The sequence below is a fragment of the Chelonoidis abingdonii genome, chromosome 1 (assembly GCF_003597395.2).
Source record: "Chelonoidis abingdonii isolate Lonesome George chromosome 1, CheloAbing_2.0, whole genome shotgun sequence".
NCBI lineage: Eukaryota > Metazoa > Chordata > Testudines > Testudinidae > Chelonoidis > Chelonoidis abingdonii.
In genome coordinates this window covers 61,079,257-61,098,456 of record NC_133769.1, presented here as the reverse complement: position 1 = coordinate 61,098,456, position 19,200 = coordinate 61,079,257, and the positions used below count along the sequence as shown (strand labels likewise).

Here is a 19,200-nt window from a genome sequence, read left to right as displayed (position 1 = left end):
AATGCTTAAGTGAAGAACAACATTTTATAGATAATGAGATTTTTAAGGTCTCCAGTAATGAAAACTGTTTAACAGTATTGCAAGACTCCGTCTAATGATGATAAACGATCCTAATGTCAGTTGTGTTTTGTATTAAATTCATTGCTGGGAATTTATACTGTCTAGTCAAAAACCAAATTGGAAGGACAGTGTACTTCTTTCTCCTAAAATAACAACAGCATTCCCACTATTTCAGTACAGGCAATTCCACACAAGCAGTAAAGTATACATTTATTTATATGTTTATAATTATAACTTTGTAGAGACAGAAGAAGAATGCTTTGTGCCCATATAACTCTAGCCCTGAAACAAAGTGGGGGCTTAATGCAAATATGGTTACAGATTTACCAATATTTAATGTCAGCCACTCTCTCTAAAGTTGGTCTGTACCACTGAAGACAGAAATGGCATGTTGCTGACATACAGTATGTACACAGCATATGCTTTGATAGACACCAACAGGCATCTATGTGCAGACATCCCTGGCTACCCCTATCAGATTGAGAGACAACATTTAAAAGTTGTCCCACTTTAGTAAGTGGCTTTAGTTTTATAATCTGGTTGTTTATGTGGGCCTTAATGCTAATCCTCCTTTGTTTAGTAGAAAGCGTAGAATGCAGTGTGGGTGATTGCTTTACATTACCGGAAAAAATTAAACCTTCAGACCAGCTTGCAGAGTTTTCTCTGTGAGATTCCTCTTGACTTTTGAAAGTTGTGTAACAAAAACTGCAGCAGGCTCTGAAACTGTATACTTAGGTCCCAAGAGAGAATGGCATCTCCTATTTTTGAATGCAGAGTTTTTGCCTGAAATTAAATATAAGGGTAGATGCTACCACTTTGACAGCTAACTACCTGACAGCACCTACAAATCAGGTAGTTAAATGTCTTAGTGAGAGCAGAAATGGAAACTGGTTTTAAAAGGGAGTGCTCTAGAGCCAAGAAACTTTGAAAGGCTTTTTAAAAAACTTTTTAGAGTTCAAAACTCTTCTTCTTTAGGGTGTTCAGTAATAACCAACCTGGCTATGAAGTATCTCTATTCCATTGTATATTAGCCCTGGCTAAAAAAATTCTACTATATCTTCTAAATCCTAACTGATAGGGTTCCACACATTCAAAACTATGGCTAACAAATCTTAAATTTAACATAAACACTATCATGAGCCAGTCACGTTAGCTTTGGCAGAAATAAAAATTGTCACCCTTAGACTGGGATAATGTTTAAATAGTGCCATCTAATAAAAAATAAACCTAAACCCCTTTCTTCACCCAGCAGCTCACTTTCTGTCCTATCATAGTTTCATACTTTTGGGATGAGAACATCCTCCCTTCTTGTGTGGCAGAGTCTCATTTAAAAGCAGACTAGTTTGTGGAGGATATCATTACTTCGGTGTCAGGCATCTACTTGCTATACATGATCCTTTACTTATAGATTGTGACTTAAGCTTTCAAAAGGATTGCAAAATTCCATTTGCCAAATGAAAACTACTGTACTAATCCTAATTCAGGTTATATTTACTGTCACTAATGTATTGTTCAGAGATGGCCTGAATGCTCCCTTTCAGTGAGATTTTCCACAGGAGGGGAGAAATGTTCCTAAAGTTCAGAAGGTATAACCCTGTAGTGGCCTCCCTGCTTTCTCCCCACACAGGGGAATGGTTTGCAGCAGCATGGAGGGGAAAGGGGATGTGACCTTGAAATTCCACAGCTCTACAAAATCCACAAGAAATTCAGGTCCCAACCCCACATGGATCTACATGGTGGACCAGCACCTTTACACTGACCCCAGTCTCTCTTTCCTCTTGTACTATAGCTAATTCAGGAGCCTTGCTATCATTCAATTCCTTACGTACCTTTCTGCGTGGGGTAGAAGGCCATGGATTGCTGGCTTCATGCTGCAATAATCAGCATTAACTCCCGTGTGGATTTTACACCCAAATCTTCTAGTTAATAGGAGAGTAGCTACATAGAGTACCCCAGAATATCTCCCCCAAAATAAGTACAACTCAGTCATGCAGTGTTTATGGGAGCTTTTCACAGGCTGAAGGCAAGGGGGTGAGCAGTATGCTACCCAGAATATAGTGACTCATAGACTTTAAGGCCAGAAGGGACCATCATGATCATCTAGTCTGACCTCCTGCACATTACAGGCTACAGAACCTCACCCACCCACTCCTGTAATAAACCCATAATCTTGGCCGAGTGACTGAAGTTCTCAAATGATCATTTCAAGAGAATCCACCATTTACACTAGTTTAAACCTGCAAGTGACCAGTGCCTCATGCTGCAGAAGAAGATGAAAAACCCCAGGATCTCTTTCAATCAGACCCAGGGGGAAATTCCTTCCAGATCCCAAATATGGCAATCGGTTAAACCCTGAGCATGTGGGCAAGACCCATTAGGATGACACCTGGGAAAGAATTCTCTGTAGTAACCCAGAGCCCTTCACATCTAGTATCCCATCACCAGCTGTTGGAGATATTTGCTGGTAGATATTTGCCCTGAAAAAGTTACATAAAGCATTAGTTTCTTGCATCAGCAGTTCTCAAATTACCAGCCACTGAAATCATGAAAAATTGAAATAGTATGTGGAGGAAGCTTGAGGGTAGTCAGAATTATATGAATTCAAGAATCAGTATCTCACAGTCTGTCAGCCAGGGTTAGAAGCTAGTGCTGTATGCTTTCAGAAAGAAAGATTTCCAGTGTCATACAGTGGTCTTTGCTATCTCTGATCATTACATGAGATCTCTCTATATATCTATAGTTTCAAATATGAGCTCCAAAGCTCAGGCTCCATGGTTCATAAGCAGCCAAATACTCTGATTTTCAAACATAGGGGGTAGCCAACAGCTCCCATTGAAGTTGTTACGGTTTTTCAGATGGTTCAGAGGTGCTGAGTAAGGAGACAGGGTTAAGTTACATGTCAGTAAATGGGTGGGAGTCTAAGGCCTTGGATGCTGGAAGGTCTGCTTATGCGGAGCCCAGTTAACTTCACGGGAGCTCTGTGTGGGTGCAGGAATCTGCCTTCGCGGGACAATGCAGAATCAGAGCCTTAGTGAGTCTAAGGAAGTCTATAGAGGCAAGCTAAGATGGTGTAACATGCATGTTCAGGTCGCCAGAGGGTGTATAAATAAATTACTGCCTAAGCTTACCTCTGTCTTATGGCCAATGACTCCAGTACTCAAACTGATCTGGGGACAATGTACCTGTTAAACTGATGGAGAGCAACTCAATATCTGTTCTGTTAAGTCAATTTATTATCTCTATTGTCAGCTTCAAGATTCTAATTTCTGTTATTCCTTACAGAATCCTACTCCTCAGTATAGCAATATTATCACTCTATTCAGTTCACCTTTTACTGAAGACCTCAAAAGAAGGAGGTATGAGGACACTGTTGGTTAACTGAATGTTCATGTTGCATGCACATATTTCTCCTTTAAATGTGTTTAACAATGTGCATTTTTACGGCCCACCGTGTTTTCTTTTTGCATCTAGGCTCCCTAATATATGAAAAACTAGGTGAAAAGGCATTTGGATGGCCTGGAAAATATGGTGCTTTTCTTTCGATTATAATGCAGAATATTGGTGGTAAGGACAAAATGTTCTTATAAACAAATATTTTAAAGCTTAATATTTTTCTCCATAATGAAAATAAACACTGGTCTCCCTTGGTAGGACATGTCCTCAGACTGATGTGGATGCCATCATGGATTGAGCACAGTGGAGTATATGGTTTCCAGTGATATGCATAGGAAAAAAAGGCAGACACATTAGTTTTCACAGTAACAGAAAAAAATAGGAGAAAGGTGCTCAGCAATTGATTTTCCAGCTCAGTTATCTCTTGTCGCCACATTTTATTTTGGGCCTGATCCTGTGAGATGTTGAGCATCCTCAGCTCCCACTTCCTAAGAGCTTGATCCTGCAACCATCATTCACACAAGTAGACTTTACTCACATGAGACATCCCATTACATGTATAACAGTCCCAAGTTATTTCCCATGTGAGTAAAAGTTGCAGGATTGGCCTTAGCTCACTGGAAATGAAATGTAAATGTGTATGGTCTCAGTGTTTTAAAACTTTGTACTGTTTGGAAACCTCTATAATCTGGCTGCCAATTGCAATCAGCCATCCAGAGCAAAAGAATCTTGTCAATCGTGTAGCAATTTAATAATTATACTAAAATAGTAGCCATTCAAAACAGAGAGAATTGCACAATTAGTCCTTCTCTTCTGATTGGCTACTATGACTCTTCAAAGACCCATCTATGAGTGCATAACAAACATGCGTGTCTCAGCTTCTGTCCTTCCTTACTGAAGCCCAGATATCAAATACAGTTTAACTAGACAAGGGATTATACTTCGTTGATGAGAGAGGAATGTAACACAGGGAAAACAAAGGTTAAGTAGCTAGACAGTTTGGGAAGAGGGGAGTCAGAAGTTGAGGCAGCCAAGTTTATTATTAGTAATAGATGGAGAGTTCTGAGGAAAATAGGCCATCAGAGCAGCAGGATTTACAATAGCAAATAAAGAGATGAGGTAAGAATGTATATTTCAGAATAACAGCAACTCGAGTGCACTGTTAATTCAATAATAACTATATCACATTCTAAGGCTGAAAGCTACGTTTAGTTCAGAATATGGCTCTTACCTTATTAATAGGTAGCACTGTCAAGTTATCATCTGTGTATTCGCATTGCCAGTTATGGTAGGTAAATGGTGATTTGAGCACCAAAATACAGAACTGTCTAGGTACCATAACTTAGACACCCAATTCTGAAAACTTGGACTCTGTAGTTCATTTCATCTGCATGTTCACAGAGTTAAGCAGGTTTGACTAAAATCAATGTATATATTGAATTTTCAAAATAATATATAGTTTGTTGTTTCTCTTATTTTTTTAAAGAATGTTAATAGTAATGACCCTGCATTGGGATTATATTATTCTACTTTACTTAGCTGATATGTTTGTTTTTTCAGCAATGTCAAGCTACCTCTTTATTATTAAATATGAACTTCCTGAAGTAATCCGAGCATTTCTGCATCTTGAAGAGAATTCTGGGTATGTCTGTTTTGCACAACCTATGACTTCAATCAAAATATTCTAGTTAACCTCGGCAGAAATGATTAATATTGGTTTGATTTGTTTTTCCTCCTCTTTAGAGAATGGTACCTGAATGGTAACTACCTCATTATACTTGTGTCAGTTGGAATTATTCTTCCACTATCCCTTCTAAAAAATTTAGGTAAAACTATTTCCTTACTTAAAATATATTATTTTGTTTCTTATCTTGATTAGTCATCTGAATTTATATGTGGTTTAACTGCATGCTTATTTTTTTATTTTTTCTTTGAAGGTTACCTTGGTTATACGAGTGGATTTTCACTTACCTGCATGGTTTTCTTTCTCACTGTGGTATGTGACTATATGAAATATATCAGTAGCTATAACCAAAAGCAGGAAATACAGAATCTGTAAATAATTAAGAAATGTTAGATGTCTTCTCTGTACTTAGTTATTATTACTAGCGTTTAGAGGCCGGCCTGGTCAAAACCCTATAGCGCTAGGCACTGTATATGACAGTCGCTATCCCAAAGAGCTTACAGTCTAAAAAGCAAAACATAACAGGAGGATGAGACAAAAATCAAGGTGGAGGCAGAGTAACAAAACTAATAGGATATGCTCAATTCCTAGCCAAGCAGGGGCAGTAATCACAACTTGCCACCTTAAAACATTAAGTTTTCAGCCACTAATGTTTTCAGTCAAGGGTGTAAATAGAAGCCACCTTTTCAAATCTATAGACTTGTGTTGACATTTTCTATTCTTATTCTAGGTAATCTACAAGAAATCTCAAATATCTTGCCCTCTCCCTGTCCTGGAAAATAGTGTTGGAAACTGGACCTACAACAACTCAGTTCCAATGCACTTAGTGATGTTACCAAATGAGTCTGTTAATTCTAGAGTGAATTTCATGATGGACAATACAGCTGGGCACACCACGGGTTTTGAGGAGGCAAAAGACTCCCTACGCACAAGTGGAGTGGAATATGAAGCCCATAGTGATAGTGATGACACGTGCCAACCCAAATATTTTGTGTTTAACTCACAGGTAAGGGAGATTCCACAGAATCTGTCTATAGCCATTAATTCCACAACTAAACCGCTGCCAAACACGATAAATTCAGATGATTCAGTAGTGAATACTCATATTAAACACCTTTGTTTTTCAGACTGCCTATACAATACCCATCCTGGCATTTGCATTCGTATGCCACCCTGAGGTGCTACCAATATACAGTGAACTTAAAGAGTAAGGCTCGTAACTTTACTTTTAAAAACAATTGTCACACACTTCCATAGTTAACCCAGTAGCAATTATCAGATCATGAAAAGCAGATATTGATGATAAAACATACATCAGGATTACTGACCTGAGGTTTACCTTTGTCAGTACTTACCTTAAGGACCATAAATCTTGGTATTCTTCTTCGAGTGATTGCTCATATCCATTCCAGGTAGGTATGTGCGCGCCGCGTGCACAGCCGTCGGAGAAACTTTTACCCTAGCAACACTCAGCGGGTCAGCTGGGCGCCCCCTGGAGTGGCACCACCATGGCGCCGCATAAATACGCCAGCCGACCCGGCCACCCTTCAGTTCCTTCTTACCGCCCGTGTCGGTCGTTGGAACAGTGGAGTGCAGTTTACCTGACCTCCGCATTTTCCCTAGCTAATCGTTCTTGTTTTACATAGTTAATTAGTTTATTGACAGTTTAAAGTTATAGTTGTTAGTGTATTTGTTAGTAATAGTTTTCGCGGGGTCTGGGGCTCTTCCCCTACCCCGCGCCCGGTACCGTAGCCATGCCTGGCTCGCCGGGCTTTAAGCAGTGTTTGCCCTGCAATAGGCCCATGCCGACAGGGGATCCCCACGACTCCTGTCTTAGGTGCCTCGGGGAATCGCACTTATCTTCTAAGTGCCCCATTTGCAAGGCATTTAAGCCCCGCACGAAGAAGGAGCAGGACGCTAGACTCAGGCAGCTCCTTATGGAAGCGGCATTAGCACCCTCGCCGGCACCGAGTACAAGCCAGCAAGTGAGTGACGCCGCCCCCTCGGCACCGAGCACGGTCAGCACCCGCGAAGGCTCCTCGGCACCGGGCGCCGACGCCGAAGGAAACCCCACGCCGCTCCCTCTCTCCGAGGTCGAAGTCGGCTAAGCCTCGGACGGGCTCCTCTACGCCCGCACCGCAGGCAGAGACTGCAACCAAGGCAGACCGCCCGGCACCGGCCCCGGTTGCGGCGCCGCCTAAACCGGCCCCGTTGACTCCAGCCCCACGAGGGCCGTCGAGTCCGGCGGCCTGGAAGCTCCCCGGCACCGGCCGTGGTCGAGCTAACCTTGCCTTCGACGCCGGAGACTTTTTCAGCGGCAAGAGACCTCATTGCCCTGACGGACCCGGCACTGCCCGTGCCCTCGGCACCGCCGGTCCGTGCGACTCTCTCCAGAGGCAAGCCGCTCTTACCACAGCCGCCCTCTGTCACAGCTCCGGATGGCCGCCGCTCGAGGTCCCGCTCCCGTCGCCGCTCCACATCTCGGCGTCGCTCCCGCTCGGCGCACGCTCGCTCCGCGGCACCGCTCGCTCACTCGCGGCACCGCTCGCCGTCGCACCGCGGCACCGCTCACCACGACGCCGGTCCTCTCGCTCCCCGTCCCGCTATTCGCGGCACCGGTCGAGCTCCCGGCACCGCTACAGGGACCGTCGTTCACGGAGCCGATCTCGCCATAAGGGCTCGAGGTCCCGGTCGACCTCCCGGCACAGAGCTGGTCGCAGGTCCCGGTCGGGCTCGCGGTACCGATACCCGTACGGCACCGGTCCCCAAGACCCAGAGCTGCTCGATCTATTGGCACTTCGGTGCCCACGTTTGCGGCTCCTCCGTGGCCGGCCGGTCAGGAGTCGGCCTCCTCGCAGGCCGGTAGTTACTATAGCCGGGACCGAGATACTGACATGGCGCGGGACTGTTTCAAGATGCACGTCCCCCGGATGCAGGACAGCAGCAATGGCCCTTCTGGACACCCTGGGCATACCATCAAGCCCAGGGTGCTCCCCTGGTCCCGGCCCCTACACTTGTTTCGGAACGCAGGGCGCCGGAAGCCACCATATCCCGCCCTCCTCCGGCAGAGTCAGAGGACCATGTCATCCATCCTCCAGACTCCCCGGAGCATCTCGAGCAGGAACGGCCACAGGAGCACAGTGCCATTCAGGACCCACTCGTTCCCGGGATATCCTCCTCCTCTTCCCCGGATGAGGCCGTGGCAGGGTCCTCTTCTTCGGGGCCGCCGCCGCCAATAGATCTGAGAGCCCACCAGGACCTTCTTCGCCGGGTAGCTCTCAACATAAACCTCCCGGTAGAGGAAGTGCCGGAGGTGGACGACCCGGTGGTCAGCATCCTGGCCGCTGACACCCCGACGCGTGTGGCCCTGCCATTTATCAGGACCATCCAGGCTGCTACTGATACCCTGTGGCAGACTCCAGCCTCGATTCCGCCAACGGCTAAAGGGGTGGAGAGGAGGTACATGGTACCCTCCCGGGGGTACGAACACTTGTACGTCCACCCCCCCCTCCTTTTAGTCGTACAATCTGTCAATGACAGGGAGCGCCACGGCAACGCCAACAGGCGCCTGCCCGAAATCCAAAGAGGCTAGACGGATGGACCTGCTAGGCCGTAAGGTGTACTCGGCAGGTGCCTTACAGCTCCGAGTGGCCAACCAGCAGGCTCTGTTGAGCCGCTACAACTTTAACACCTGGACGGAGGTTGGCCGCTTTACTGAGTTGCTGCCCCGGACTCGCGCCAGGAGTTCGCAGCTTTTTGTGGAGGAAGGCAAAAAGGTTGGCAGGACCTCCCTCCAAGCTTCCCTTGACGCGGCCGATTCGGCTGCCAGGACTGTAGCCTCAGGTATCACAATGAGGCGAATCTCCTGGCTCCAGGCCTCCAACCTGCCACCGGAACTGCAGTACACCCTACAAGACTTACCCTTTGAGGGCCGGGGTTTGTTCTCGGACAAAACGGACCCTCGGCTGCAAAGCCTAAAAGACAACAGGGTGATCATGAGGTCCCTCGGGATGCACACGCCCGTGACCCAACGTAGGCCCTTTAGGCCCCAAACCCCGCCGCCCGTACTTTCCGCCTCGAAACCGGCAGGACTTCAACAGAAGGCGAGGCGGGGTGGGCGAAGGCGCCAGTCTGGCCCCCACGCGGGGCAGTCTCAAGGTCCCTCTAAGGCCCCACCCCGGCCCAAGGGCAATTTTTGAAGGTACGCCCGGGGACGGTCTACCAGACTCAGTTCAGGATCCTTTTCCCCCTTTTCCAACCGCCTCTCCTACTTCCTTCCGGCGTGGTCACATCTTACTTCCGACCAGTGGGTGCTACGCACGGTGAAGCAAGGATACCACCTCCAGTTTGCTTCATCCCCGCCTTCCCACCCCCCTTCCCGGTCCCTCTTCAGGGACCCCTCTCACGAGCAAATCCTCTGGCACGAGGTGCAATCTCTCCTCACTGCAGGAGCCATAGAGGAAGTTCCGCTACCCGAGAGGGGGAAGGGATTTTACTCCGCTATTTCCTCATCCCCAAGTCCAAGGGAGGTCTCCGACCTATTCTCGACTTGCGGGGACTCAACAAGTGGCTACGCAAGTTGAAGTTCCGCATGGTCTCCCTGGGAACTATTATCCCGTCCTTGGATCCTGGAGACTGGTACGCCGCCCTCGACATGAAGGACGCGTACTTCCACATAGCGATCTTCCCCCCGCACAGGAAGTACCTTCGGTTCACAATCAACCAACACCACTTTCAATTCGCTGTCCTCCCCTTTGGCCTGTCTACGGCCCCAAGGGTCTTTACAAAATGCATGGCAGTCGTCGCCGCCCACCTTCGCAGGCAACAGATACATGTCTACCCGTATCTGGACGACTGGCTCATCAAAGGCGCCTCGCAAGCCCAAGTCGTCATCACGTTTCCGTGATCACGGACCTCTTCGGCCGCTTGGGCCTCCTCCTCAATGCGGAGAAGTCCACTCTCATTCCAACACAGAGACTGGACTTCATAGGAGCGACCCTGGACTCCTCCCTCGCCAGAGCCTACTTACCGCAAGCCCGCTTCCTGGCGATCACTTCACTCATACGGCGCTTGCAAGCCGCTCATCTAACCTCAGCTCGCACCTGCCTCGCTCTTCTGGGACATATGGCTGCATGCACTTATGTCACCAAGTACGCCAGGCTCCGCATGCGGCCCTTTCAGACGTGGCTCCACTCGGTCTTCCGCCCGCGCAGGGACTCCATGGACGTGCTGCTCACGATCCCTCCAGGTCCCCTACGCTCCCTCGACTGGTGGTTGGACCCGTCTCTGGTTTTGTGCGGGGATGCCATTTCATCCGCAGCAACCGTCACTAACCCTTACGACGGACGCGTCATCCCTCGCTCGGCTGGGGAGCCCATCTAGGTCGCTTGCAGACCCAGGGCCGTTGGTCAGCCGACGAGCTCAACCTCCATATCAACGTCCGAGAGCTGAGAGCTGTTCGTCTAGCCTGCCAGACATTCCAACAGCACCTTCGTGGCCGTTGTGTCTCCGTCTTTACGGACAACACAACGGCCATGTACTACATCAACAAGCAGGGAGGGACCCGCTCGTCTCCCCTGTGTCTGGAGGCTATTCAACTGTGGGACTTCTGCATAGCCCTCCAGGTGGACCTGGTGGCATCCTTCCTCCCAGGAGTCCGGAACACCCTGGCGGATCGGCTGAGCAGGTCCTTCCTCTGCCACGAGTGGTCGATCCGGCCGGACATCATTTACTCCGTCTTCCAGAGGTGGGGGTTTCCCCTCGTAGACCTCTTCGCCTCCCACTCGAACAGGAAGTGCCAGGAGTTCTGCTCATTCCAGGGCCTCTCCCCCGGATCGCTGACGGACGCGTTCCTCCTGCCCTGGAACCACCGCCTGCTTTATGCCTTCCCTCCGTTTTCCTTGGTGCACAGGGTCCTGCTCAAGCTCCGCAGGGACAGTGCGCATCTTATCTTGATCGCGCCTGCGTGGCCCAGGCAACCCTGGTACACCACGCTCCTGGATCTGTCGGTAGCCGCTCCGATTCCCCTCCCCTGTGTCCCAGACCTGATCACACAGGACCACGGGAGACTTCGTCACCCAGACCTGCGATCCCTCCACCTCACGGCGTGGCTCCTGCATGGCTGAACGCTGACGAGTTGCGCTGTTCCAATTCGGTGCAGCGCATCCTCCTTAGTAGCAGGAAGCCTTCCACCCGCCGGACGTATGTGGCCAAATGGACGCGCTTCACGGCCTGGTGCGCATCGCACGATGCTTCTCCCTTACAGGCGTCAATCCCGACAATCCTTGACTACCTCTGGCACCTTAAGCAGGAGGCCTGGCGACTTCCTCCCTTAAGTGTGCACCTGGCAGCGATATCCACCTTCCATCCGGGAGAGGGTGGTTACTCGGTGTTTTCTCACCAGTAGTCTCTCGCTTCATGAAGGGCCTGGAGCGTACTTATCCCCCCGCTCGTCACCCAGCCCCCTCCTGGGACCTGAACTTGGTCCTAAACAGACTTATGTTACCGCCCTTTGAGCCGCTTGCGACTTGTTCGCTTCTCTACCTTTCGTGGAAGACGGTGTTCTTGGTGGCGATCACCTCAGCACGCAGGGTCTCGGAGATCAGAGCCCTCACTGTGGACCCTCCGTACACTGTCTTCCATAAAGACAAGGTACAACTGCGACCTCATCCGGCATTCCTCCCTAAGGTGGTGTCTGCCTTCCATACTAGCCAGGACATCTTTCTCCGGTTTTCTTCCCGAAGCCTCATGCTTCTCGGCGGGAACAGCAGCTACACACCTTGGATGTGCGCAGAGCGCTAGCTTTCTATGTGGAAAGGACCAAGCCCTTCCGGAAGTCTCCGCAGCTCTTTGTGGCCGTTGCGGAGCGGATGAAAGGTCTACCAGTCTCCTCCCAGAGGATTTCCTCTTGGGTCACGGCCTGTATTCGCACGTGCTACGCGCTAGCTCATGTTCCCCTCGGACGCCTTACAGCGCATTCCACCAGGGCGCAAGCTTCCTCAGCGGCCTTCCTGGCGCACGTGCCCATCCAAGAGATTTGCCGTGCTGCGACCTGGTCATCGGTCCATACTTTCGCCTCACACTATGCGTTGGTACAACAGTCTCGAGACGACGCAGCCTTTGGAGTGGCGGACTCCAGGCTGCCACGTCTCACTCCGACCCCTCCGCCTAGGTAAGGCTTGGGAATCACCTACCTGGAATGGATATGAGCAATCACTCGAAGAAGAAAACAAGGTTACTCACCTTTGTAACTGTTGTTCTTCGAGATGTGTTGCTCATATCCATTCCACACCCACCCTCCTTCCCCACTGTCGGAGTAGCCGGCAAGAAGGAACTGAAGGGTAGCCGGGTCGGCTGGCGTATTTATGCGGCGCCATAGTGGCGCCACTCCAGGGGGCGCCCAGCGGACCCATTGAGTGTTGCTAGGGTAAAAGTTTCTCCGACGGCTGTGCACCCGGCGCGCACACACCTACCTGGAATGGATATGAGCAACACATCTCGAAGAACAACAGTTACAAAGGTGAGTAACCTTGTTTTCCTTGAAATGAAGTGAAATTTTACGAAATATCGATCACCAGAAATATTTGGAAACATTTCTATTATGGTAATGAATTCAAGTGTTGCAGAACATCAAAAACATCTTCATGAGTGAGGGTCCAGTCCTGCATCTGTATCTGTCAGTGCTCACATTTACATCTCTCAGCATCCCATTGACTTTAGGTGAGTGCAAATATCTTCCCTGCAGGATCTGGCTGCAGGAATAAGGACTGTATCATGTAGCAAAGATCTTCTCATACGGTCTGATTGAATTCTCATTAGTCAGTAATTATTTCTTCCAAATTTATGCTACAGCCAATCAGATGCAGTAATTTATCACACATGTTCATGCTAGCCAGTTTACATTACTCCATATCTTAGCATTGTTGAGTTTTGAGGAAGTAAACATTGATGCTTAATGCCCATTTCCAGCCAATCCTAATTCAGGACTTTCTTGTAAAAATATTTAACGATGTGCATTTTAAAGAAGAATTGACTTTACCTATTCTTCTGTTGGTCCTTGATCCTCAGTGAAGCTCTGCATTGACACAAGCGTGCGTTCATGCAAAGCTGATGGTAGGCTTGGGGCCTAGAGTTAGGAACAATGCTTTTATATTTTAGCACCTACATTTTTACTTAAAAAGCCTCAGCCTGAAGTTGATGTTATATAAATACGTAGTTATAATACATTTACATTTTAACACTATCAAGTTAGCAATTGAATATAAAACCTTAATATATACAAAATGTTCTGAGCTGTTCTGTACAGTGTGATACTGGGCTTTGAAACTCACTTGAGTTTGTTATAACATTGATTTAGGTTTGAATTCACTAACTAGTGACAATGTTAGCAGAATACAGCTTGGACTGTTACTTCACTAGAAGGTACGTACAATATAAACTTTATAAACTATTTACACTGTTATTCTTCCCTTCTTACCCAGCCGGTCACGAAAGAGGATGCAGAATGTTTCAAACATCTCCATTGCTGGAATGCTGATCATGTATCTGCTTGCTGCTCTCTTTGGTTATCTTACCTTCTACGGTAAGTCAGTGAATCAAAGCCATATTCTCTGTAGAAGTCTCTCTCTTCTTTTAGAGGTTATCAGTACCTGCTGGTAAGAATGAACAAGATGCTGTAGATGTCACACTTTCCATATGGCCAAAGGAAGCCAAGCTGGCGATACTCTAATGCTCAGCAGGTTTTCAAAATACAATGGAGCACTTCTGTCTCTAGCTCTTACACCACTGCTACACCACTGTTGCAGCTTCACCTTTCCTGAGAACACATGCAATACATGCTAGTGTACAAAAGGCCATAGGGAGGGACTACCTGGTATAACTTAATCTGTAGACGGAGTAGACCATATGTTATTGCTGCTGCTGCACTCAGCTTAAACTTGCACTGCTTTTTACTTTATTAGTTCCTCCCTTATGTCATGGAAGCATATGGCACGGAACAGTTAGTGCTGCACATTACTGAATGTGGAATATTTTCAAAACACAAGCGTCCACTGTACCTTTTAGAGAAGCAGTTTAGTCCAGTGGCTAGAGTGCCAGACTGAAAGCCAGGAGTTCTACACCCTTTGGGGAAGTCAGTTTGCCTCTCTGTACCTCAGTTTCCCCATCTGAGGTTTATATAGCACATTTTGTAAAGTAATGTGAGATCCTTGAATGAGACGCATTATATAAATGCTGAATGTTATTACCACCAATATTTCTACCACAGAGGGACTGATGTTGAGCAAAACTGCATTTTTGTGTCTAATCAGTAGCATGTGTCTGACCACAACTGCAGGGACACACCCTCTTTCATCTTGCTAAGTTATAAAATCTTAGTTTTGAAAATATAGATTGTGCCTGTATGAGCTTAGCTTGTTTTAATTTTCTTTTGTAGGAGAAGTTGAAGATGAATTACTTCATACATACACCAAAGTGTACACCTTCGACACCCCTCTTCTGCTGGTTCGCCTGGCAGTGCTTGTAGCGGTCACCTTGACTGTGCCCATAGTCCTTTTCCCTGTAAGTAAATACAGCTTCTGAAGATTAAATCTGAGCAGCCTATACACATGGACTGTAATTATCTATTTTTACATTAATTTTGTCATACTTTAACATTTAAGAGAACTAAGCCCCAGGATTTTGTGACATTTTCTGTTTTCTCATTTATATTTCACCCGAGACAAACAGCTGCACTTTTGGGCAACTTGGAGTACTGAACATTTAAAAACTGAAGCATATCAGAGCCAAAGGATTATTGCCAAGTATATCTGTGGTCTCCTGTGTATTGTATTTAACAAGATTAGCAAAATTAGGCTGGCATGTTAGTGATCCTGAGCACCTTCTTGGGACAAATATTCGTAATAAAAAAATAACAATATAAAGTGAGCACTGTACACATTGTATTCTGTGTTGTAATTGAAATCAGTATATTTGAAAATGTAAAAAAGTCCAAAAATATTTATAATAAACTTAAATTAGTATTCTATAATTGTTTAACAGTGTGATTAAAACTGTGATTAATCACAATTAATTTTTTTTTAGTTAATTGCTCGAGTTAACCGCGTTTAATTGACGCGGTTTTAATAAAAACCTACTTTTTATGCTCATATTTGAAGTAGTGCGTGTACTAGCTTCTGGGACGCCATACAGAACCAAATCCAACACTGTTATTGATCGAGCTCCGACTGTCTGCATCACATGCTCTAGCAGCTCCTGTGCAGCTGACTGATCCTCTCAGCAGTTCTGGGCTTCTCAGAGTACTGCTGCATGATAGCCTTTGCATTACAGCAAGGTTACATTTTGAATCATAAGTCCTGAATGTGTATTGTTTACAGACATACTGATGTGTATTTAAAAGCAATGATAACTGCTCAGGTAATATAATATATGCCCTTAGAAATATCTTTGAGAGGTTACGGTGTGACCCCAGCATAAAATACACACAAAGTGATCAGCTCGGCTAGCTTGGACTGAGTCTTGAAGCTGTGGTGTAAATATCACTTTTGTTTTCACAGTTAAATTATTAACCACGGTGATCATTTTGCAGTTGAAAATAGGCTAAAAGGCAACACCGTTTTGATTACCGCTTAAAAAAAAAACACATCTGCCAGATTTTTATCAAATAAAGTTTTAGCAATTAGATTCCATGGTCATAAAGTGCTCCATTAAGGTAACTCCAAAGAAGCAGTGTCAGATATTGTAAAGCCAGTGTACTGAATGATTCTATATGGGCAATCAGCCTAGCCAGCTCAGCATTATTGAAGTATTACTTCAGATGAACAGTGTAGAATGAATCATGAAATTTATACCAACAATTAGTTTTTCTCTACATTTTTAATTTTGAGAACAATATTTGTAATTTTAATTATTTGAAGTATTTGGCATTTTTATTCTTTTACAAAAAAGTATACTTCACATATCAGAGTTTTTAAATTTACTTTTGTATGGCATTAATCATCAATGAAAGTTATATACAGGTTTAATTTGAAGTGGAACCACATAGCCAGATATAACATACTGGAAATGTCACATAACGGACAGAGTATGGAGTAGAGAGAAAGAAACTAGTGCTTTAGCTGGTATAAATCAGCATGAGGGCCTGGCCTAGAATTTTTAAAGCTGTTCAATATTAAATTTAAAATCTATTATTTTAAAGCCACTTATCTCTTCACAACACTTAGACCTGAAACTCTAAAATGCAGATCTCTCAGTATTTTTTTAAAATGTAAAGACTCCAAGTTTGACACAAAATCATACTCCTACTAAATTACTCACCTAGTTCAGAATCAGCCATTATTTTAAAAGATGGGAATGATTTGGAGCATATGTTTTTTAAAAGTATATGAACATGTACTGTTCTACTCCCACCCTGAGGATCTCTTCACCGCTTTGCAATATTGCAATGTAACACTATCTGCTGTTGCCAAATGGATTTGCTGTTGACCTTTTACCTACTTATCTCTGCTTGTACAAAAGCAAAGAAACTATGTTCAAATCCGTGATGAAGTCACAATGAGCAAAGAGACTCTGTTCTCTATAGTCTTATAAATACAGTTTTGACTGTTATAATCCTCATATCTGCTTAATTTTTATTTTGTTATATATTTTAAAATGGAAATAAATTACAGCTTGATCTTCCTACCACTGAAGTAAGTGGTAAAGCTCCCACAGAATTCAGTGGAATCAGGTTCAGGTCTTAAATAACTCATCTGATTATATTTCATACATACATACATACATACATACATTTTTCCTCTGCTGGTTAGTATTTGTTATGGGATTCTTTGTATTTTCCTGATACCAGCACCTTTTAGTGGAAGAGACTTTTTTTCTCCCTAATTTTTACACCCTATTTCCTTGTCTTCTACCTGGTAAATATTTGAGCTTCTGTAATAAACTGTGAACCCAAGCCTCAAACTACATCCATATCGTAAAAGAGATTGCATTAAGGGAAGAAAATGAATTTAAAATATATTTTTTTGTTTAAAATTTCCCACTGGAAAACTAGCACAGATCTTAAAAGAGCAACGAGTTGCAAAATCCACTATCTTCTGCTTTTCTTTTTCCTGTTACAGATCCGCTCATCAGTCATCGCACTGTTGTTTCCCAAAAGGCCATTCAGTTGGATAAGGCATTTCCTGATCGCAGCAGTAATTCTTGCATTTACTAACACACTTGTAATTTTTGTGCCTGCTATTAAAGACATCTTTGGATTCATTGGTAAGTTTCATGAATATTTTCAGTTAATTATGTTAATCTGTATCAAAACAAAATGCCTTACTTTCATATATAGGAAGTGAATTTTGTCTCATTTACAATGCAGTATCTTCAGTGCACTTATTCCTGATTTTGCACTGGAAGGGTTAAAAGAAAAAAAAGAGCCTGATAATGACTCATCCAAACTAAATGGTACCAGACTTTAGTTGGCAGCCTGTATAAGTCACAGAGAACAAAAAATGTCAAGAAGTTTCATTTCAAATTTTGAGAGTTAAGAAACTCCACCATCTATAGAACTGGTCGAGATGTATTGAATTTCCAAATTTGGATTAAAAAAAAAGAATTAGGAAAAAGATTTCTCTCCCTGACCCCCCAACACACACACACTTGTTTTCTGTCAAAGTGTTGGTTGAGGAGTCAGGAGATCCAAATTCTCCTGGAGGAAGTCTCCCCTGCATTTATAGCACTGGTCTTCTTTTCATTGTTTGTTTTTTACCCACTCCTGGTCTATAAAGAAGGTCTATGTCACTCAGCAGAATTGCCAATATAGTTTATGTCTCTTTTTTATTATATTATTGGTTAGAAAACTTTCTACTCTGAATGAATCTTACTATGCAATGACAATAAATATGAATAATTGTATAGTAAGTTAAACCACAGTGGATAGAACCTTGCCAGGGATTAAAAGAACAGCTTTCCTGTCCAGAGTTTGGGAACTGTTACTCACTGAAATAATCTGAACTGAACTATCTGATGGAATTCATAGCACAAGCCCACAGTTAATTGTAATCTTTTTAAACGAGTTTGACTTTTTGTAATTTTCAAAGGCAGAAATATGTAGACTTAGGGAAATACCACAAAACTGCTCTTTTGTTGATAATTTATTAGGATAAAGAGAATGTCTTTTAGTTGTTCTAAAAAACAAAGGGGGAAAACATGACAGTCCAAAGTGACTGGCATCTCTCTGATATGCAGCTCATTTTTGAAGTCAGATAGTTATGGGAAAAAAGCAGATGATGCCTCTCAAAGAGATAACAACACTGCTATACCCTATCCTTTGCTCCCAAAGGGGATACTTTTTTCAGTCTGAAAGGTGAACATGTAAAAAAGTTATGACTAACTGAAAACATGATGTTATAATGAAAACCCTTGCACAACCTGAACTATAGCTGAGCCTGTAACTAACACTCCAGGTATACTTTCTTTTTCTGTAAAATGCTGCACATATTAACCAGAACTCAATTATGGTTTCTGCTCCAGGTGCATCGGCTGCCACAATGTTGATTTTCATTCTTCCTGCTGCCTTCTATCTACGGCTTGTCAAGAAAGAACCCTTGAGGTCTGCCCAGAAGGTTGGGGTGAGTAAAGTAGGGGGAATTACAAGAGGAGTTTTTTTTGTTTGTTTTATTTTGTTACAATTAGCTCGTTTCACATTGATTGTTGCAATCATGAGCCCAAATTGGCTTCATTAGAATTAATAACCAGTACCAGGTCTGTGGGATTTTGCCCTATATTGTGAGCTGCAACTCTAGCTCTTACACAAGGGATGAAGCTGACCAGTAGATGGTTCTAAAGTCCCTCAAAAGAGCAGTGGAATCCTACCATCCTTGACTAGCATTCAGGACATTAGTGCTCTTGAGAAATGCCAGGCTTGTTTACACAGGGAGGTTAAACCAGATTAAGAAAAATTAATCTGGTTTGAAAATGCTTGTGTACACAAGACACACTTAATTGTAGGTAGGCTTGGAAGGATTAGATCAGAGATGGCCAACCTGAGCCTGAGAAGGAGCCAGAATTTACCAATGTAA

At 44.7% G+C, this 19,200-nt stretch overlaps 1 protein-coding gene across 4 annotated transcripts in view; it reads left to right on the top strand.

The window, feature by feature from the left end:
* SLC38A4 (solute carrier family 38 member 4) overlaps nucleotides 1–19,200 on the top strand; it is an 80,898-nt gene that overhangs the window by 54,384 nt on the left and 7,314 nt on the right. For all 4 annotated transcript variants that reach the window (XM_032802452.2, XM_032802450.2, XM_032802449.2 and 1 more), the window contains 11 exons: nucleotides 3,343–3,416; nucleotides 3,532–3,624; nucleotides 5,014–5,095; nucleotides 5,197–5,279; nucleotides 5,391–5,449; nucleotides 5,868–6,143; nucleotides 6,265–6,344; nucleotides 13,618–13,718; nucleotides 14,571–14,695; nucleotides 17,251–17,395; nucleotides 18,653–18,750. In XM_032802452.2, the coding sequence (XP_032658343.1) occupies nucleotides 3,343–3,416; nucleotides 3,532–3,624; nucleotides 5,014–5,095; nucleotides 5,197–5,279; nucleotides 5,391–5,449; nucleotides 5,868–6,143; nucleotides 6,265–6,344; nucleotides 13,618–13,718; nucleotides 14,571–14,695; nucleotides 17,251–17,395; nucleotides 18,653–18,750 (1,216 nt within the window). The remainder of the gene's footprint in view (nucleotides 1–3,342; nucleotides 3,417–3,531; nucleotides 3,625–5,013; nucleotides 5,096–5,196; nucleotides 5,280–5,390; nucleotides 5,450–5,867; nucleotides 6,144–6,264; nucleotides 6,345–13,617; nucleotides 13,719–14,570; nucleotides 14,696–17,250; nucleotides 17,396–18,652; nucleotides 18,751–19,200) is intronic.